General features: G+C 26.5%; 1 protein-coding gene across 8 annotated transcripts in view; it reads left to right on the top strand.

Moving 5' to 3' along the window:
- The first annotated feature begins 2,163 nt into the window (after window positions 1-2,163).
- LOC129955095 (ELAV-like protein 2) overlaps window positions 2,164-22,136 on the top strand; it is a 53,772-nt gene continuing 33,799 nt past the window's right edge. For 2 of the 8 annotated variants that reach the window (XM_056068195.1, XM_056068198.1), the window contains exon 1: window positions 18,616-18,855. In XM_056068195.1, the coding sequence (XP_055924170.1) occupies window positions 18,843-18,855 (13 nt within the window). In that variant the 5' untranslated portion in view covers window positions 18,616-18,842. Of the gene's footprint in view, window positions 2,615-18,615; window positions 18,856-22,136 lie in introns of those variants that run through there. The other 6 variants (XM_056068194.1, XM_056068197.1, XM_056068200.1 and 3 more) reach the window with 4 other exon arrangements.

Consider the following 22,136-nt stretch of genomic DNA (forward strand, 5'->3'; position numbering starts at 1 on the left):
TAAATGTGAAAAAATATTTAAAAAATTTCAATGTGGAAAATATTTGTTAAAAAATTAATGTTAAGATTTTGAATTTTCTTCAGTTCCAAAAATTTAGACACTTTGAAAATTATTATTTTATAGATTATTATTAATTACACATAATTTTCTGTTCAGTATATGATTGAAAATTACAAATTTTTAAAAAGTAGAAATTATTTATAACAATTACTCGAAAATTTAATCAAAATATTTGCATTTTGATGCGATTAAAATATTTTACAGAAGTATTTTTACTTTTAACTTTCCGTTGCGAAGAATATTGTAAAAAAAGAATTTTAATTAATAATGTAATTAGTCTCACTAAAAAATCTATTCAGATCTATTTACAAGTCATCGTATTATTTCCAAAGAATGCCGACGGATGAAGATAATTATTTTCAGTTTTATTCATTAAATTGAACAAAATTGAGTTAATATACATATTCTTCTTCCCGTTTTTTTTCTTTTAAAATTAATATGAATGTTCTGCTTCACAATCTTGTCAAGAAAATCGATTATCCGTACAATAATATATTTTTACCGTCAAAATTTTGATATAAATCCACAATTTTGGCTAGAAGACCTTATACCAAATTTCATTGATCTTTCCTGCTACATTTTTGAGGTATCACATTCTTATAAGCCGGAATTGACAGACAGTAAATCATTATAAGATTTGACAAACAAAATTCATACAGAATGGAAATGGAAATTTATAAAATACTGAAAATAAAGCTACACGCAAATTTCATTGATTTAACTTATATTTTCAAATGATCATGTCACTTATATTTCAAGTGATCATTTCGAAAATGACGTTTTTGGACTTGGGGGAGATTAAAATATAAATTCATCAAAATCTCGCGGTCTAGTATTTAAGCCTGATTTCTCTACATTTTGTATCTGAGAAAAAAACCCGTAAGAATCTAATTATTATTAGATTTTTTAAAAATAGAGGGTGCAATTTTAGGAATTATTCTCATTGTAGATTAGCCATCTATATAAATTAAAATATATTAGTTTCGGAATGGTGATTCAAACTGCTATTGTCTATCTGCTATCAATCATTTAAAAATTTCTTTTATTACTTTAAATTCGTGATTTTCATGCAGTAATTAATTGCAATAGTTTCGATTCAATAATATGTTTAATCGTCAATTGAATGAACGATACGAGCCTGAACTTGAAATATTTAATTGATATCTGCTGAAAAAAATTCACAGAATATTTCAAGAATTTTTACAGAAATTAATTTTCTAATTCCTTATTTTTTCATAACTTCCATTTTCTTTCTTAAATAAAGATTAATAAAGGAGTTGTAACTTTAATGGATTTTCAATGAGCTAAGAAGAAAAAAATGAGAACTATTTGTTTGCAAAAACTTAATATAATTGGGAAACAGAAGACCATTTTCCAGCCTCCAATTTAAAAAAAGGCGTCGAACTTTTTATTTTTAACGATCCCTCTTTATGTACTTCAAAAGAAAATTTTTCCACCACCTTTTTTATCCACCCCCCCCCCTCCTCTATAGGTTAACTCAAAAAGATATGGTATTAATTGATTTTTTTTTCTTCTAGAAATGAAGACAGAAAGAAATAGCTTGGCGATTTGTTTGCACAAAACCAAAAGATTATCTCAAATGAATTATGAAGAAAACTAAATTAGATTCGTGAATTTTTAATGAAATATAGTCTTTATTTTTTACAGTTTCCTCATTTACCCTTTCATTAAATTTAAGTTAAAAAAAGATATACTTTATTGGTTTTAATCTAGTAAAAATAATTCAGCCATTTGTTGCATAAGCCAAACGATAATCATGAAGAAATTCTAAAAATTAAAATTAATTAATGTGGATTTTTTAAAAAGAAGTATTATACTAATTTTCATTGCTTTGGAATTTCCTCTTAGATTAACATAATCTAAATATATATATATAGTTTTTATTGATTTTCATTGAATAAAAGAGAAAAAAAAACTGAACCATTTGTTTGCATAAACCAAACGATAATTAGGAGACGAAAACCATTTTCCAGCCAGTAGTAAAAATCCCCACGACATTGGGGAAAACCTCCCCTACAGCCAAACGATCGACAAAAGAGCACCGAGATCCGCCTGCAAGAGGGGAGAGGGGTCGCGAGTGAGTCGTCTGCTCCTAAAATCGTCGCCGGCACCCCGTCCGTCAGTTCATTCCGATTACTCAGCCCACCTTGGTTCGCTTTCACTCCATTCCTTCAGTTTGTCGTTTTCAAGAACAGAACTTTTTTGATTGGTTTCTTCTGTGTATTGTGTCCGTTCGCAAGGGATTCTGTCTTCACCAAATACACACATTCCGTTCCAGAAAAAAAAAAAGTACATTTTCGTTTGCCGGTCCCTTGTTTTGCGGCGCAGAAAAGGAAGAAGCAGCACTCTCTCTCTCTCTCTCTCTACAGAAGCAAAACGCTCGCCAAAACGTCAAATTTTACCGCATAAAAAGTCTTCCAGGAACATCATCTTTCATCTGTCAACTTCGTCTCACCTCATCTCTCTTTTGGTCGAGGGCTCAGCCTCTTTTCAGTCGCAAAAACGGAGTTGGACGAACAATTGGACGAGACAGGTAAGGCAAAAGGGATGCGTCGGGATCAAGGCAGGGATGGTGATGCTAGAATCAATATGGCGGCCGACGGGCTTGCCTACGGATGGGGAGGATGACGGGTGCCATTGCAGATTGGGATTTATCGCGGCGGGCTGGGAAACACTTCTTGATGCTTTTTTGGCGTCTTACTAGGGTGAATCGTTTGGAGTAAAATATTAAAGAAAATGGGAAAAGAGTTGAATGACATACAGTGAATGACATTAGAGAAGATTTAAATTTTAAATTTAAATAGATTTTAAGCAAATCTTTAGACTTTCGAAAATATTTGTATATTTCTTTCATTTAATGTCAATTATTTTTCCCAAATATAATTTGGCATAAATTTTAAATTTAATGGGTTGTTTGGCGAAAGGGTCTAAAAAAAGAATTTAATAACTGGATTCAATAGTGTGCAGTGACTGACAGTGCAAATAATCGGAGTTAAATATTTAAATTTTATGTAAATTTTAAATTTAGGAACGTTATTCATAAAATTTTTTAATGCGACTATCTATTTAAATTTTATTTTATTTAATTTATAGATATAACTTATAAATTTTAAACTTGATTATTTTTGGTGGGGGCGTAAAGCAATTTTGCCAAAGCCTTGGATGACATCATATATCAAATAATTAAATATCATAATTCAGTATAAATCTTTAAGATTTGGAAATTATTCATGTAATGGTATTTAGTATATTAAGCCTGATTTTATGTAGTTTTTGAAAATTTTTTAGTTATATTTTATTTTTGTTTTAATTATTATAGCTTAAGAAATTTTTAAGAAAATAACTAATGTCTTGAACTTTTGTGTTGATTGAAGTATTTTACACGAAACAAAATGATAGATAACCACAGCGAGTTTTAAATTATTAGACAAACAAAATTTAAAGTACAGTTATCCCCTAATCCCCTAATTAGTAATTAGGGGATTAGGGGATAACTGTACTTTAATCCCCTAATTAGTAATTCCAGTTTTAAACAAATCCTTTTTTAGCAGAATTATATATTTATTTAAAATTATTGTCAACTAACAATAAATATAATATTACTTAAATTATGATAGAAGAAATATATGTGAAATCTAATAAACAGGCAACTCAATAATAATTAATTCCTGTTCAAGTAATGAAAGGTTTTAAATTAATTTTTAAGTAAAAACAATTTTCATTTCAGTTTTTAAATGATCTAATTTTGATAAAGTTAAAATTTGATTTTTATTTGAAAAATGTTGCAATTTTGTTGCATGTATGTTGTGCATTATCAAGTCTTTTTAATGTTTTCTTGCATTTTTTTTTGTATTTAATTATTGTATCATTTATGCATTTTGTTCATGTAGAAATCCTTTTTACTTATAGTTTTAAATTTTTTTAAATTGTACTTGGAAGCATTAATTAGTTTTTTTTTGGAATTTTACTTTATTCATAAATATCATATTTTGTTTTAAAATTAGTAGGCTGAATCGTTTCGTGAATTTAAAATGTCAGAGTAAATGCTTTAAATATTCCTTTGGTAACAGAATGATCTTAAAGAATAAAAGTAATAAAATGTTACAAAATAAAAAAATCAGGTGACAATAAACATTTTAAATTTTGAAAATTAAAATAATAATATTATTATTTTTTATCAGGATCACACATTTTATCTAAATTTTGAATAGCTATTTTTTGTTCATAAATGCGTAAATACCATCTTCTTTGCACTGTTTAATATGCTTCAATATGAGAGATCATGTGGTTCGTGTGCGAATGATTTAAGCAATTCTTTGCAAGATGTTAAACTTAGAATGCTATATTTATCAGACCAAATGAGTTCAACGAGACTAAGAACCATTGAAAGCGACAGAAAAATTGTTTTAATATCTGTTAATTATATTATTATCGAACATTATAAAAAATATAACAAATTAGTGAAAAAATTTAATTTGAATAAAAATGGAGCTATCGAATATGAAAATAGTTTAAAGATGTATATTAAAGAAAAAGGTGTCTGAATCAAGTAATCTCTAAATTTAAATAAGAATTGTCTTTGCAATACCAATACGTTTTTGTTTTTAAATTTTGGCTTAGAAACAAAAGTACTGAAAAAGAAAAATATTTAGCTTTTAAACTTTATGAATGATAAATAATGGATTCGTAATTGAATTATTTATTAAAAATTGTTAACTTAATAATTAGGTTTCTTTATGAAAACTAATACTTTTAATGATGAAAATGAAACAATTTTCTAATAAAGCAAAATATGACAATTTTTTTTGACAAATAATTTTTTTATTTTTATGATATAAAAGTTTTATTTTAATTCATTTTCTGTAAAAAATATTGATTCTTCCTTTGATCTGTTGAATTTATCCCTGGATATTTTAAAACCTTTTATTCAAGGATAAAAATTAATTTTTATTTTGATCATTCCATTGACAGTTAAAGTTGCCCATCCAATTTAAAATAATAAATTTTATTATTTACGCATTTAAAAAAAATCTAAAACTAAGATTGTTCACATTTGCGAATTTTTTATATCTATTTGGAAGAGTGTGTTATTACTTTGAGTGTTCATTTATTGCAGTTATTAGACTTGCGGACATAAAACTTGAGATTTCGAAACAAGGAACATTTCCTAGAATATTTACTATAGAGAGTAAAGCTGCAAGAAAAGCAACCAATGATGATTTAAAATTATATATATATAAACGGCTAACAATTAGTTTTTGAGAAATATACGAAACGTTGAGTCTTCTCATGATTTTTATCTCAATTTTAGAAGTTCAAAAAGATTTTAAATTTTGATTTTATAACTCCGGGAAAAAAAGTTTTGAATGTTTTTTCGATAAAAGACAAACTTAATTTCACTTACTTTAAGAGTATCTTTTAATAAGCTATGAGAAATAAATTGGAGATTTTACTAGTGTGAAAACTTCTTATTGTGTTGAAAAATGAACAAAAATTGTCTAAAATGGGTGATTATTACTAAGATATAATGAAGTTGCAATTAATGATAAGTTGTGAATATAATAAAAGTATTTATAAAATAATTACCATCGTCTTTTTTGGCTCCTATGTGTTATCTCATTTAACTTAGACTAAATTAATATTAGAGGTATCAGTAAAATTATATATAAAAAATAACAATTTCAACTGCTTCAAATAATAGAAATGAATTATTTTCAACGTTCTTTGCCTATCGTAACGAAAGTTATTTATAGATAGTTGTGTTTATGTTTGCACTATTTCTTGCACATGTCTTTGAAAGAATTTTAACATATGAGAATCTCTGTTGTTTGAAAAATAGTTCTAGTTATGTCATTATAAACCAATTTCAAATTGTATATTTGAGAAATTGTTATTTGCAATAAGTGTTATAGAAAAAATAATCTATTGGTCCATGTTTTTGAAACTAATTACTCGATCATACAAAGACTGCAATGCAGTAGACTGCAGTTAGGCGTAGCTAACTATATATTCGAGGTGGGTAGTTTCTACAAAGCATTACTGAAAATTCTAATGCTATATTTATCTGGATTCAACATTATGTACAATGTATTGTGCTTGTTCCATTTTAAATGGTAAACTAAACGCATTTAGCATGTAGTTTACAATATTGTGGCCGAAATGCATATATTGGTGGTTGGTTCCTGATCGCATAATTAATAAGTTTAGTTAATGATCCATCTTTTTCTTGCTCCCTGTAAAGCCCTAAAAAGAATAATTACTAAATAGCAATAAAATCGTAAATAAAATACAAAATTTGCATTTTAGGCTTGGAATTATAAAAATTGAAAAATATATATAGATATTCTATTGTTTTAAAAATAAGACAGAATTACTAAAAAGAATAAGTACAAAAAAATTCTTATTAATTATTTAATAATTAAAAATTATTCTTAAATTACTAAAATGAATAATTACCAACTGGCAGTAAAAACGTAAATAAAATACAAAATTTGCATTTCAGGCTTAGAGTTATAAAAATTGAAAAATGTATATAGATGTCATATTAGTTTAAATATGAAAGATCAGCACCGTTTTTTAATATATATTTTTGTATGCCATATTTTTAGAGCAAAAACAGTTAGTATTTCATCTTTTCACTTGCTTCTTTGATGTTTCCTTTCAGTCTTGGAGAGAAAGAATTGTAGTTTCTGTTTTTATATTAAATATAATTTCTGACAAAGTGCGTAATACATATTTGAAAAATAATGGTGTGAATATTCAGCCTCATTCATTAATTATGGAGAGAATTCTCAGTTCCAATCCCATTGGAAATCATATAGCAAAAGGAAAATTCGATAGAAATTCAAAAACTTAATAGCATAGCTTGGCTCTGGCAAATTGGCTGTTGACTTTCTTCCTTTAATAGACGAATCCATTTGTTGAAAGACAGAAAATTCTCACTTTTTTTCACTCTTTTTCTCTCTTTCTATGTATATAAAGCCAACAGCAGATAGAGAATTTATTAAATTATAATAAATATAATTGTGTGTGTTTTTTTCTGAGATTCTCTGTTGATGTTTAGGCAAGTTTGCTATTATAAAGGAATGCAGCGTAGCCAAATGTGGCAAATTTCAATTCAAGTCTTCCTCCAATCGTATTTAAATCCCATTTGTTAGATACAGGCTAGAATCTGAATTTTAATTAAATTTTAAATATCAATTAGCAAAAAATAATTAAGGTAACAACAATGATTCATAACATATAAATGAACAAGAATCAACTATCTGTTTGGTAGCAAATGATGTCTTTTATGCAAGATGATGCTATGCTGCCCTTAATATATTTTTTAAAAACCTTTTTTTAGGCACATTATAAAATCTCAACATACTCAGTACTTCAGAAGAAGCAAATTTTGCAGTTTGTAGGATATATACATTTAGCCTTTTCTTTTTATCTCTGCAAAAATTGTCAGACACTTTTTTTTTCGCTTTTGATATTAAAATGTTTTGGTCAGAGCGAATAATAATAAGTCTAAATCAACAATATTAGTATATAAGTATATAAAATTGTTTTTCTGTTCATTGTATAGTAATTTTTAGGCTAAAAATTATAATTTATCGCCAGATTAGAAATGCACAGTAAATAAGCTTACCTTTTTTTTTTTTTAAGTTTTTGCAATTTAAAACAATAACATATTGACGAAAACAGATAAATAAAAGCTAATCTGTTAATAAATACATTTAAACATTTATATTTTCCAAAATATTCTTCTTTCTTATAATGCATTCATAGATTCATACATTGTATGCTTGAATTAATAAAAATGTTTAGAAATGAAAAAGATGACATAAGAGATTTTATGAAACATACATCAGCTTGTCGAAATCTTAAATGCAATGCTTGTAAAAATATCTGCATTTTTAAGAAGCGTTTTTTTATCATAAATATTAAATTTTATGGAAATCTTTTATTACCAGATAGTTAGAATTAAAGCATTTCTATTCAAAAACTTCAGCTACAAATTAATGATTGTTAAGTCATCATATTTCATTAGTAATGAAGATATCAGAAAAAGAAAAAAACGGTCTAAAGCATTCCAAAAATGAGTAGTAAAAGAAGATAGGTGAAGAACTAAAGTGTGAACACAACTCAAAAGTCGCATACAGTAATAATGACAGCTGTGTGAGATATTGATTACGAACTTAGCATTAACATCGTGCATATGAATGACATAATATTTTACTATTAACCTATAATTCTAATGACCAAACCGAAGTATAAGTTAATGGTAAAATACTAAATGAAACTGTTTTTTGTATTAATTTAATTCTATTTTTCATATTAATTTAAAGACAAAAATAGTTTCTTATTGGATAAAATTAGTGCCATTTTAAGAGCTTTAGCTCAAAGATATTGAAGACCTAGAATTCAAGTATGGGCAAATAACAAAAACAACTGATTCTTTACCAATAGCACGTTCTTGACGTCTCATCATTATACTATCGGAACAAACAATATTACGCACTATACGTCTAGTTAATTTTATTTAAAGAAATTATGATGCCATTAAAACTGCAATTGATCACAAAAAGTAGAATAATTATACCGTTTATAGATAGAAATTCGCAATGAGAATTTCTCAGGGGATTTTTAAGAATTCACCCTAAAATCTTTAACTAAATTTCTTTTAAATATCATACGTTTACTTATATTTAAAATTCAGGACAATCCTAAAAAATTATATTAAAAAAACCCGGAAAAAATTTTATAGTCAGAACAAGGAGTTAAAAACCTGAGTTGTTTCGTTTACTTTGGTTTGGTTGTTAATCACATTAATTTAACCATTGTGATTTTGATTTTCGACATGATATATAAATCAGAAAGAAGATAAACGAATAGTTCTAACAGTGAATTCTTCCTCACGGATATTGTTTAGACGTTACTATTTTTTTTTCTTTTAATTATAGAAAAATGCAGAATATATCTGTTTACGTTTAGTCATGTTAATTTCTCTAAATTACATAATTTATGTAAATAGTTTCATTTTATTACATATGCAGAATTAAGTGCAACCAAATTAAAGATAATTACCACAAAAGAGTCCAAAAAATATTTTTATAAAAGAACTGAAATATCTTCCAAACTTAATAAACCTTTAAATAAAAGTGTCAAAAATAAATAAAATATCAAAAAGAAAAAACTGTGACAGATTATTTTTTCTAGTTACATCACATTTTATCATTTTATTTTATATACAAACTGTATCTGATTATTAGACAAAAAGCTCGGCATCAAATCTGGTTATTGAATCGTTTCGGTCGAATTCCGCTGTTTTAAAGCTTGAGCCGAAGTTTCAGTTGGTAGGCTTATAATGATTTGTCGAAGAAAGCTGCATTAATTATACTAAAAAAAATTTCATAATTTCATTTTTTTATTTTTTAATACTGTGTTTCATTAAAAAAATAAAATGAAATGAAAATTATTGCAATCATCTTGTTACTTAAAATTTAAAAAACTCCCTATCTTTACAATAGTTTAATCTTAATCACTTTCTGCTAAAATTCTTTTTTATAGGATCTTTTTGTAGCACTTAATGTTTTTATTATTTCGCATTTTTCCAAGATTCATTCGTTTTAAAATAGTCTTCAAGTATAAATTCTATTTTTGATAATAAAAAAATTATTTTCATTTTAAATAAAAATCGTGAAGCTTGTTCTTAAAATATTTTGTTCTAGTGTTTTGATTTGCACTTTATTCTTATTAAAACTTGTAATTAATAAGAATAATAAGTAACTAGTCTTCATATTTTCAACTTGATGGGAAAAAATACGAAACACGATAGGCCTAACTATATCATGAATTATTCATATTTTCTGTAAAGGTATGAAATTCTGTTCTCCCAAACTTGTGTATTTTAAATCGATCTCGATCGATTGTTTCCTCTTTTACCGCGAAATTCCAGATAGACGAATTCTGCTTAGTTCCTTTCATCCTGTTTTCACACATTCATTTTATCAAGAAATTGTTCATTCAATGCTTTCTAGAAGATTCCACGATCTTAATATCATTAACATTTTACGTAAGAATAAAGTAACAGAGTAATGACATTCGTAGAATTTTCAATTCAAAGAAATAAAAAATGACTGGATGGGAAATTGTGTTTTTGTTTTTTTCATAATGAGAGTTGATAAAATTTCTCACTTGTGGCGCTGTTAGCTTGTTTCGTTGTATGTGTCATAGTATTGAAATATTTTTTGTTACGAAATGATTTTTATAATAACAAAATGGCGAAATAATGAAATTTTGCGATCAAAAATAAAATTTGAAGCTAATAAAAAAGATATTTGAAAATTAATATGATATCATAAAACATATCTCTTAATACGTACTTTTATGGAATTAATTTTGAATTATTACAAAGTGAAAAATGCTACGATTTTTATCTTTTTTGATTTTGATTTTTCACTAAAAATTTCATTCTATTTCTGTATTTAATCGAGTATATATATATATATTTACTTTATTTCTGTATTTATACGCCATAAAATGTGGTGAGAAAATTTTTGATTAAAGAATCCAAAAAGCTTTTCAAAAACAAATAAAAAAATATTCAAGCCTATTAATTATAAATGGCAAATCACATTAGCCTACATGTAAGAGGTGTAATTTTTTGTGTCAAATTAAAATTTATTTCAAAGGCTTGTTCAAAAAGACCCAATTTGTTTGTAGTAACAGTATCATCACAGAATAACTTCAGATTCAAAATGACTTTTTAAAAAAATTGGTTAAAGATTTAAAGAAGCGAATTTTCTTTAACTAAAGCAAATCACATGGGTTATTATTAATAAAAGTTCTTTCAGAATACAGAACTTTAATTATTTTGATGAACTGAGCTGTCAAGCAAATGCTGTCGATTTTTATGATTAAATTAATTATTAAACAAGAATAAAGAAGAAAAAAAAATTGAGGAACAATATTGCTTTTTAATTTTGCCATTTCCTTAGGTAAAATGAAACTTCCATGCTTTCGATCCGATAGATTTTAGCTTACAAACTTTTCTTTTTAATAGTCTAAAATAATTGTAATATTTCTTATTTCTTTTCTACTTAGAAGTTGTTTTTCAAACTAAATATGTTTTTTATGAATTGTGATGTAAGTTCTGAAATGAAATAATTTAATTAGTCACTCTAAATAATAATGTAATATGTTATATGCGGTATAATACGCTGTTTTAAAATTCTATTTTTTTATTGTCAAACGATTGCACACATTAAAAGCACAAGAGCATTAAGTTCCATTTCTTTTATTCCTTGAAATATTCTCAACTTCTGTCATTAAGAAAGCTATGTTGCATAATATATAAAGCCAGACACATTTCGAATTAGTAGTAAATACTTCTCGTAGTTGAAATTTGAAATGCGCAGCAACTTTCACAACAGAAATAGTAATTGCATAGTAAACTTTTCTAAGAGGTTTAAAAATAAAACACCCCCAAAAATAAAGACCGATAAGGCAAAGAATTAAACACGTAATCGGAATTTGCAAGTTACGTCAGTCAAACTCGGCCTATTCTGTGTAAATTTATTTCCTGTTTACATTCAGAAAACTTTTCGACTTTTGCATCTTGTTCAGGAAGTTCAATGCCTTGCCGTATGTGTAGCGCGTAATTCACGGTAATAAGACTATCATTTTTTTCCCGTATGAAATGAAATAAAGAGGAAGAAGGAAAATTGTTTTGAAATTCTCTTAAAATTAATCCTTCGCTATAATTGTATTTGTGTTGCCGTTTTTCAGTTTATTTGTAGCTCAGTCGTTCTCAACATCTGCTAGCGTGCCATTTTTTATTCGTGGCTAATAATTACCCTTTTTAATCTTTATAATAATCTGTAAATATTTACAAAATTGTTTTGAACATCTGCGTTTGAAAAAACAAGATTTGTATAATAAACTAGAATTATAGCCGTATTCAGGTTCATAGAAGTCCATATTCAAAGCAAATTCCGGAGCCACACTTTCCTTTTTCAAAATTAGATATTTTTTATTAAATTAAATTTAATCTCTGCATATGCTATTTTAAAGTAACAAATATTGCGGTACACTGAAATAACTAAACACTCAATTGAAAAAAAATTAAATTTCAGAGTAGTTTTAAATAAGAGGATAAAAAAGAAAATTTCAAAATATTTTATCTATTACACAATTTGTAATATATAAATACATATGAAATATAGAAAATATTAGAATATATGTTATTCAACATATTACACTATTTGCCACATATGTTACTTTATGAAGAAATCAGCCAAAGGTGAAAGAAGTAAAGAAGAAACTCATACAAAAAAAGTATATTGATTTGCAAGTGACATTTACAACATGAAAAATATTCTAACAGCTATGTTTTGAAATTCAAACGATACATGAATTTAATTTGAATTTGTTCAATAATGTTTGAAAATACTAGAAAAAAAATTAAAAGCTCGTTACCCCCCCCCCCGACGTTCCAAGCAACCATTGCAGATAGTTGTCTATTTTGCCTCTTAAATAATACGGTCCTGACTAGAATAGGAATGTTGCTGCATCAAAGAATTGATTCTAATAATCTCGAAAGATATTTTTTTTCTGTTTTTAATATGAACTACTTGCTTATTACTATATGCTTATTGCTATTGTAACCATAAAACGAATCCGAGGGTCAAAAACAAGAAATGCTTAGTTTAATCCGAAACTGGCAATTTTATTTTATTGCCATGTTACTTTGATGCAACTAAACGCCAAGTGTGATTTACGGGGATATTTACTCGCGTTTGTTATATGCTCGTTTAAATATACGAAAATAAAGATTTCTTTAAATTCATAAGTTATTCACAGGGTGCTTACTTAAAAATATCCTGTTGACTGTTTAGTGGATTTCAAAAATTTCATATAAAAATTTTAAAAAAGCGAGTTTATGAAGAACCCATTCTTCACCTAAACCGAGATTTTAAATATAAAGTACATAACAAGAAATTAGTAGAAATCTCACAGATTGAAAATTTGGTATTAACTTAAGGAGCTAACTATCAAATCCAGGGTGTTTGTGTATGAAACATCAAAACTAAGACATTTGTATTTTTGTTTATTTGTTTGTGTGTGTCTCATCCGACAAATGATAAACCAAAAATCCTGTTGTTGAAATTCAAACAGAAAAAGATATCTGCTGCAACTTATATAAGTATCATTTGCAAAATAAAGATTTTTGTGTAGGCGTTTTTAAATATAAAGTAAAAATAAGAAAATTAAATTGGAATGTACAAAAATGCTTATTTGATATTTTAAGCAACTTAATTTCTTTTTTTTTACTTCTTGCATGCCGCTTTTCACATCTCTCCATAGAGAAAGAGAGAAATAAATCAGGTATCGTAGTATGATAATATTTTAGATCTGAATTAGTTCACCTTATTAGTCTTAATTTTAAAATTTGTTCTTAATTTTATAACAATGATAGAAAGAATGTATTCAATACCATCGTTACGCATGAGTATAAATCCAGTAGCTAAAGCAATGAAAAATATTGTTGAAAAATATGTTTAAAAATAACTTAATCTGTGAAAAAAAAAAACTATTGAAATAGGAAAAATATATATATTGAGATGGACTACAATTTATATTACTGAAAAACTAATGTTTTGAATTTTAAAGTGATGTAAAAATACTTTGTAGTGCATTAATATGTTTCAAATTCATTGAGGAAAAAGCATAAACATTTGATAAATTAGCAGTTTGATAAATTAAATTTTTTTAAAAAAAAACTTTTCTCAGTGAGATTAATTACCCAAGAAATAACTTCGTTTCCTAAAGCCGGAAGTGGTATCTCTTAAATTCAATGCTCTTCCTTGTAGAACATTTTGAAAAATATTTGCGTTATGAATGTAATAGATAGAATATCGTCCCCCCCAAAAAAATCACTGTATTAAAATATTTTCTCTTATACCTTTTAGCTTTGCTTAATTTGAAACATATCACAAAATGTACACTTTTTTTTAAGTCACCAAAGTGCGCTGTAGTGGATTTCATGATTTAAATATTTTGAATAACATTTAAATCATAATAATTAAATTTAAATCATAATCATAAATCCTCATTTGAATAACATTTTATTCAAATAAATAAATAACAACATTGTCTAATTCGAAATGGTACTTACAGGCTAAATTTAACCTTACACCATTAAAAAAACTTTCTATCTTCCGGGAACGTCATTTTGCCGGCAAAATGACGTCATAACTATATCGTAGCAGACAGAAGTACCGAAATGGGCTAAAATAAAACTCTTACTCATCAGGGGTATTCCATCATTCGAAGATATTAATCATCGTGTAGGGTTTCATACGAATCATTTCAACAAGATCTACACTAACACGCCATAATCGCTTAGAATCGAATCATCGCAGACTGCGTGTCTGTTTCTTGCTCCTGTATCGACAGTTAGACCTGATTTCGCCAATCAATGAAATTCCGATATGGGCAGTTTTAACGAAGACCAACGGAGTTTTTCTGTTTTAATTTATCTTATTTTGTTTTTTTACCTAAAGATATGCGGCTGATAGTAAATATTTTCTTTCCACAATTTTCCTGCTGTGTTTGCCATGAATTAATTAAAAATAACTGTCTGTAACTTATTACTGTGATGCTATTTGACGAAATAATAAGCGTTTAATAACCAACACATATCATGACTTATAATCGTATATAACTCATTTATTTAATCATGCATTTACATGCTTCTAGATGGCAACATGATCTGGATACAAAAGAACAGTGAACGAATAATTTTAAATTTAAAATATTTCTGAATTGTTTTTTTTCCCTCCAGTATTTAATATTTTTTACTAATGATGAGTTGATGGGAAAATGGAAGTTATAATTCAATAATTATGTGTACCAGAGATTTTACAACTTAGCTGAGATTTCAAGAGGTATCATATAAGGAAATAAATCAGGAAAATTCGTACAGATTTTTATTAATATTTTTCAGCATTTACCAACTAATATCATACATATTATCATCCTAATTTAAAAGATTTCGTTAATATTTACTAATTATTTTTTCATTGAATTTCGTTTTTTTCGGTTTAATTAAGATTTTATTAATTTGAGGTCGCAATAAAATCTTCTGAACAGAACTAAGTTTTTGCAATTTTTTTCAACATCGAAAATAATCAGAGTCGGGGGGGGGTGTTTAATGTACACAATATATACTAATAAAACAAATCTTCCAATTTTTTTTTATAGTGCTTCAAAAAGAAACTCAATATTTTCAATGAAAGCCACCACTCATAAGATTAAATGTGATCTTTTAAATTCAATATATTGTTAAAGTTAAAATGTCTGGAAAGTTTTGAAGAGTTATTAGAGATATGGCAAACGTTTCTGTTAATTTTGATTTTTAGCCAAAAAAAAAAAAATTATAATAACGACAATTTTGTATAGTTTTTTAAAAATTTTAATTTATCACATCGACTAAATTCACCGTTTTTGTAATTTTTTCGTGCATTCATAAATCTAAAAATCTTGCGGGAAAAAAAAATCTCTTAAAGATACTTAAAGAAAAAAAAAGGGGGGAGGAGAAAAAGAAATATTGGTTCAAAAAATATTAGAATGAAGAATAATGCTCTAGTTCCTTTAAAAAAAAATTGAAATTATTATTATTTTTATTATTATAATGTGATTTCTTAATCAGACCGCAATAATTTTCCAAGATATAAAACAACTTTAATTTTTGACATTCGTATAAAACTTACTTGTGAATTTCTGTGTGATAAAATGGTATAGTAGTCTTTTCCCTCCTATTTCAGATTAAAATAAGGTTATTTGAAAATAATAACATTATGCTATGCTATATGTATTATCGCCAGATTATTTGAAAATGACATTAAGCTATGTAGGAATTGTCAAATTTTTTATATTTATTTTCAAACAATGGATATAAAAGTAATATTAATTAAACAAAGATAAAAAAAAAGACTGAAATAATTAATGAAAAGAAAATTTTTTTGTTAATTTTTTGTTAAAGTAGCCTTCATGAAAGGTATTTACTTTTTTTTATTACAACGGAAATGAGGAGGAGAGGGGACTAAGCCGAAGAGAGCAATGACCTTCTCATGATCTTTAAACAGTTTTAGATTAGTACTAAATAGATTTTGCAGGATCTAAAAAAGTTTTTATTTTATGTTTTATTATTTAATAACATTGCTGACAGCATTTTTTTTTATATTCCATATGCGATTCATTTGATTCCTAATTGAATAATTAGAAGAAATTTTAAAATGTATTATGGTGGCATTAGTATTGCGTTCTGAATACTTATCTAAAATGCGAGTAAAAAATAAATTTAATTTGTAATAATGTTTGAAAATTTTCATTAATTCAAATGTTATTTGTTTTTTCATTAATTTTAATATCTTAATATCTCTAATAGACACCAAATTTAATTATTAAATTAAATAATATAATATTATTTATTTAAAAAATGGAGCATAATTTTATTTACCAACATTTAAAAACACTTATATTTTATAAATACTAATCAGTCTAAAAATTATATACTGATTTTAGAAGCTCAAAATCTTTCTTATCAAAAAATAAAATTATTATAAAGTGTAGAACACATTGTCTCATTTAAAATTCAAACTATTACAGAAAAAAAAAACAATTTTTCCATCAAATATTGTTATTATTAAATATGCTTTCTGGATATAAATCGTAGTAGGAAACTAATTTTTTTTCCCCCTTTCAACACCATGTGGTTAAATAAAGTAAAACAAATTTTAAAAGATACTGACTTGCACCAATATGTTATTCTTTATTATCTAACAAAGAGTTCTTTTCCCCCTCTACCCCTTTCACTCTCAAAGTGAAGCTTAAATAAATAATAAAAAAAATTATCAGTGACTAAACATCTGGTACGCACTTTTAGCTACGTTTCCCCACTTCGCCCTCCCTCTTATGGTTGTAGTAACGGTTTTCCCAATTCAAATCAAAGCGAAAAGGTCTTAATGTTTAGTATATAATCTATCTATCCTTTCCCTAACAATCTTTTATTCCAGCACTTTCACGTTCAATCGTTCACCCGCACTTCAATAACGTCAAAAAATTCCCTACAATCGCGCCGGCCGGCGGCACAAACAACAAAATATTTTAAAATGGTGGTCGTTCTCGCAAGTCAGTAAATATTGATAGTCTGCGCATGTCCAGACAGTAAGCTAATTCTGGAAATTTGCAGATGTTAAGAGCTATTAGAATTTCACCACAAATCGGATTAGTAAAAAAACGGGGGGGGGGGGTCGAATTCAATCAATTTGAAACTTTAACATTTTTACTATATATTACGGATTAATAATTTATCTTATTTTATTGAATAAATATGAAAAAATATTTGAAAATTAAAATGTTTGTTACAATATAAAAAAATAATGTAAGTTAAAAATCAATTTTTAATTTTAAATAATATTTTTTACATTCTGTAATTTTAAATGAATAGATAGAGAAAATATTAAGACTATAGGTGCATTTTTCCCCCCATTATGCTCGCTTTTAGTTTCTGACATTTACAAATGATTGATATAATAAATAAGCGAAAAGAATGTTCACACTTTGAAAGTTATAATTTGCTGATATATATATATATATATATATATATATATATTAAATGATACAAATTTTAATTCCTAAATTAGTGAATTAAATATAAAAAGATGGGATTCAGCGTCAATCCAAAGATAATGTACCGATGTAATATGTTCCCATGCGATAAATTATTAGATGCAAATTGAAAAATCCGTCATTCTATTTAATATTTAAAATGATTATAGCAAATGCAATTTCTATTGATATTTTTATTCATTGATATATAACATTCTATTTTATAATAATAATTATTTTGAAAAATGAAATCTATTAAATAGAAATGCAGGTGTATGAATTTGATTTTTCAGATTCATCAATTTGTCGCCGACATTATATGAATGAAATGAAATAAAACACGCAAAAAATATTTTTCATTACAAAAATTCGTGTCTGAACAACTTTAATCACACTTTTTCTTGATAAGAATTCTTTTATTCTTCTCTGAATTCTTCAAAATCATAATTCCTATAAATTCTATGTTCAGTATGATAAAAGTTATATTATTCAATTTTTAAATAGATGCTAACAATCACAATTCGTACTAATCATCCGCCATTTAATAGTATTTAAAGATGAGCTGAAATTCGAAAAGAAGTTAACTCAAACAGTGAATGAATGGCTACGAATTTCAGGAATTACCCAGTTTGGTTCAAATTTTGATTGTTCACTTCTCTGGCATGCGCAGCGGCCAGCATTTACTGCCCTGTTTCCCTCGTGAACCGGCTCCATCGGAATAACGGGTCGATAATATGACAGCTACCCTGCTCCACCCTTCCCCTAACTTCGCAGCACCCCTCGTTTCGGGAAATGGGAGAGGACGCCTCCAAATGATGGCCACGGGGAGGATGAAAACTGCGTATGGAATCCATGAGCGCCTTATGGTTTCCTTTACTGTGAAAGCCTAATGCTGTGCAGTGCAAACTATAGTTTTGAGTGCGAAGAATAAACCACGCGTGATATTTTCTCTTTTTATTCTTTTTTCGTAGGTCTTTTTTTATTCTTTGGTTTGTATTTTGTTTGTGCGTGCTTTTGTTTTCGTTGCACTCATCCTTGACAAGTACTTTTATGTTTTAGTTTTTTTTTTGTGGGAAGTTTTTTATATCTGAAGATCGACTATGTCGATGCCCGGTAAGATGACCTTATTTTTTGTTTGCTTTGTTTATTATTTTGGTAGTCTTATGAATTTTGTAATAGTATTATGGGGGAAAGGGGTTAAAAGAATGTTATCTAATACATCGCCATTTTGTTAAATTAAAAAAAAATTTCTAATGCTAAACCTTTATTTGATTGTAAATGAAAATTTAAAAGCAATTCCAATATTAAGAAATTATAGTAATTTGCCTTTTTGGAACTAATTAATAAAGCAAAATGCTTTTATACAATCTTTATTTTCAGCAAGTTTATAGTATTCTTAATGAAACGCCATTAAGCTCATATCGTAAAATTAATACATGCATTATTTTTTTTACATAAAATTAAATAATGACAATATTACATAGTTAAATAAGGAAACATGGATATTTTTTTTATTTAAGATGTGCTTTGGCATGCTGTTATATTAAATTTTAGACGATTATCTTTTTCTCAAGAAAACTGTTTTTTTATAATGCAAAATTAAGTTCATAGGCGTTGAATTTTTCCCGTATTATGAAAATATAAGTATTGCTGTAATCTATAATATTCTTTGTCATAAAACTGAAAAACAGTTATGATATGTTAAAAACCATTTTCTATTCGTATCTATTTCCAACAGTTGATTTGTAAACGAATTATTTTGGAAATTATTTAAGGAACAAGAACAAAATGTTTCCATTTTCTGTTTGTTTTGTTTAGTTTGATTAATTTTATTTTAATAAAAAACTCTTCTGAATGAAAAGAGCTGCTTTTGAGCGAAAGTTTTGCAAATTTTTAAGCAATAAAGACGTTCATTCTAATTAAATGTTTAAATTAAAATATTCGTGGGCTTATTTCTTTCTTGCTTTTATTTATAATTCCTCTTATTTATCATCTATTTGAGAATTCGTTACGATTTTTTGCTCTTTAAAATAGTTTAGTTTTTAAAATGAAGCATTAATTTTCAATATTTTTATTTTACCACCATGTGCTTTAATGTTTTTATTTAATTTTTATAAGTTAGAATATAATTTCATGTCATGTTTCGTATCATGGAAGAAATTCTCGAACTATGCAATTTCAATAAAAAAAAAGTGGAAGTGTGTTTGCAATAATTTTCAGTAAAGGGGCGATTTGTAATTCGTTGCCGTTTCATAGAAATGTCTGATTACAGTTATTGATAATGATCCAGATTTCAAATTCCAATATATTACAACAAATTATTTGGCATCAATATATTTCTTTAAATTGATTAAAGCAAAGGAGAAAAAACGTTTTTTTTTTAATCTATTGAATTTCTACTACTTACAGATAATTTTTAAATTTGATCTGTCGAATATTTATAAATGTCGAAGACTGAGATAGGATATTGGATTTTGATTTTGATTACCAATATTTGGTAATTTTCCTATACTGATTTGCTTATGAAGGTGTAAGTTTGCAATAAGGTTATAATATTTATGATGTTATCTATTAATTTCAAATATATGGTCAATCATTTCATAACTTACACAGTACCCAACATTTTAGATATTTTATTGCGCATTTCATTTATATTTCTTTTGTTAAGAAAGTTATAAACAACATCTTAAAAATGACATTTCAGATAATATAATTGTCTTATCACAATCTTTAATGGAGTTTTATACTTCAAAACTCCATAGTTGATTTGAATTTTCTTTTATTAAATTAAAATTCTTTTAAAGAAGTGATGGCATGTTTTTAATTAACTGCAAGAGGATGGATCTTTGCGTTTGAAAGATTAATTAGGATAAAAAAATTAAAATTTAATTTTCTTTAATTCGATTAAGATTTTTAAACTAGATACTTTTAAGCTCAAGATTAAATAAGAATATTTATTTAATTTATTCTTTGATTTAGAAACATCTAAGTTTATTATGTATGCAAAGAATTTAGAAATTAAAAATTATATTAAATTTTTCCGCATTCATTTTTTGCGAACATTTTTTATTAACTAAAAAACTGTTCCAAATTTTAAAAATAATTATTTAATTGAATACATATGAATTTTATTTTGATAGTTTCATGCTAATTCAGTCTATTCCTCAGGAAATCTATCATGTCTTGGATTTTTTTCTTTGTGTTCAGAATGGGAAAAATTCTACTTCAGCAAGATTAAGACTTTTACAACTAATATTCGGTCTTAACTTCCTCTTAAATTTTTTAAAAATTCATTTTATATTTCTTATTACATACAATTAGTTATTTCCTGGGTTTAAAAAAAGGATTAAATCTTGTTAAATGCGCAGTAGCAGTGCACTTTTTAATTGCTTTAAATGACTTATGATTTTGTCGATGCCACTGGCCGCAGGGGCAGAAAAACGAAGTTTGCAGTGACAGCTTAACATGGTATCAGGTTACTCTGGGCAACCTATCCCAAAAAAGAACGGCGATGGACCTGGAAAAATGACGTCACTCGTTCTTTTCACGTCACGGATGATGATCGGGCAGACGATACTATCCGCTGTATCATTTTTCACAGTCACAAAAGATTTTGAGTTCTTTTCAGGGATGGGGACGCGGTTGATAGCTTACATTATTCAATAGCTTGTTTCTACCTGACTTCACAATTTTTTTAATTATTATTTTGAAATCCACTTTTCTCGCATAGAACACTTTTGAATAGAAAATATTTATTCTTTCTGATTTTAAGCGCACTTGAAAGAAAATTCGTTTAACATTTTATTTCTTTTCGTGCCCATTTCTTTTTCATTCATTTTAACCCTCCAGTTGAATAATCATGAAAAGAATTAATTAAATAGATCATCATATATTTAGAGCAATATTTCATGCAATATTTCGTTTTATTTTTTTAACCAAATTTCAGATTTTATTAGCTGTTCATATATTTTAGTGTCATTATCTACGAATTCTTTTTCCGTATAATTATTTTGAACTAATGATATTACAACGTGCAACATTCCAATTTTTAATGTAATAGTGATAAATAATAAAATACATGTATTATTAATAAATAAATAAGTAGAAATAATAAAAAAAGAAATATTGTGCACGTTTTTAAGTGATTTGTGATATTGAGAATAAAAAAGACCAATAATTGTTACAGATAAAACATAGGACTGACTCTTCAAAATGTTTTGACTTCTGAAATTTTCGTTTAATTGCGTTTTCTTTGATGGTATTTTATCCAGTAAAAAATGTAATGAGATTTGAAAAGTGAATGAAAACATCATTTTTGTCCGTTGATAAATTATATAGAAAACATATTTGAAATTTTTTTCAAAAACAGATTATTAAGATCCAGATTGTACGAT

Source organism: Argiope bruennichi, chromosome 2 (genome assembly GCF_947563725.1).
Source record: "Argiope bruennichi chromosome 2, qqArgBrue1.1, whole genome shotgun sequence".
Lineage (NCBI taxonomy): Eukaryota > Metazoa > Arthropoda > Arachnida > Araneae > Araneidae > Argiope > Argiope bruennichi.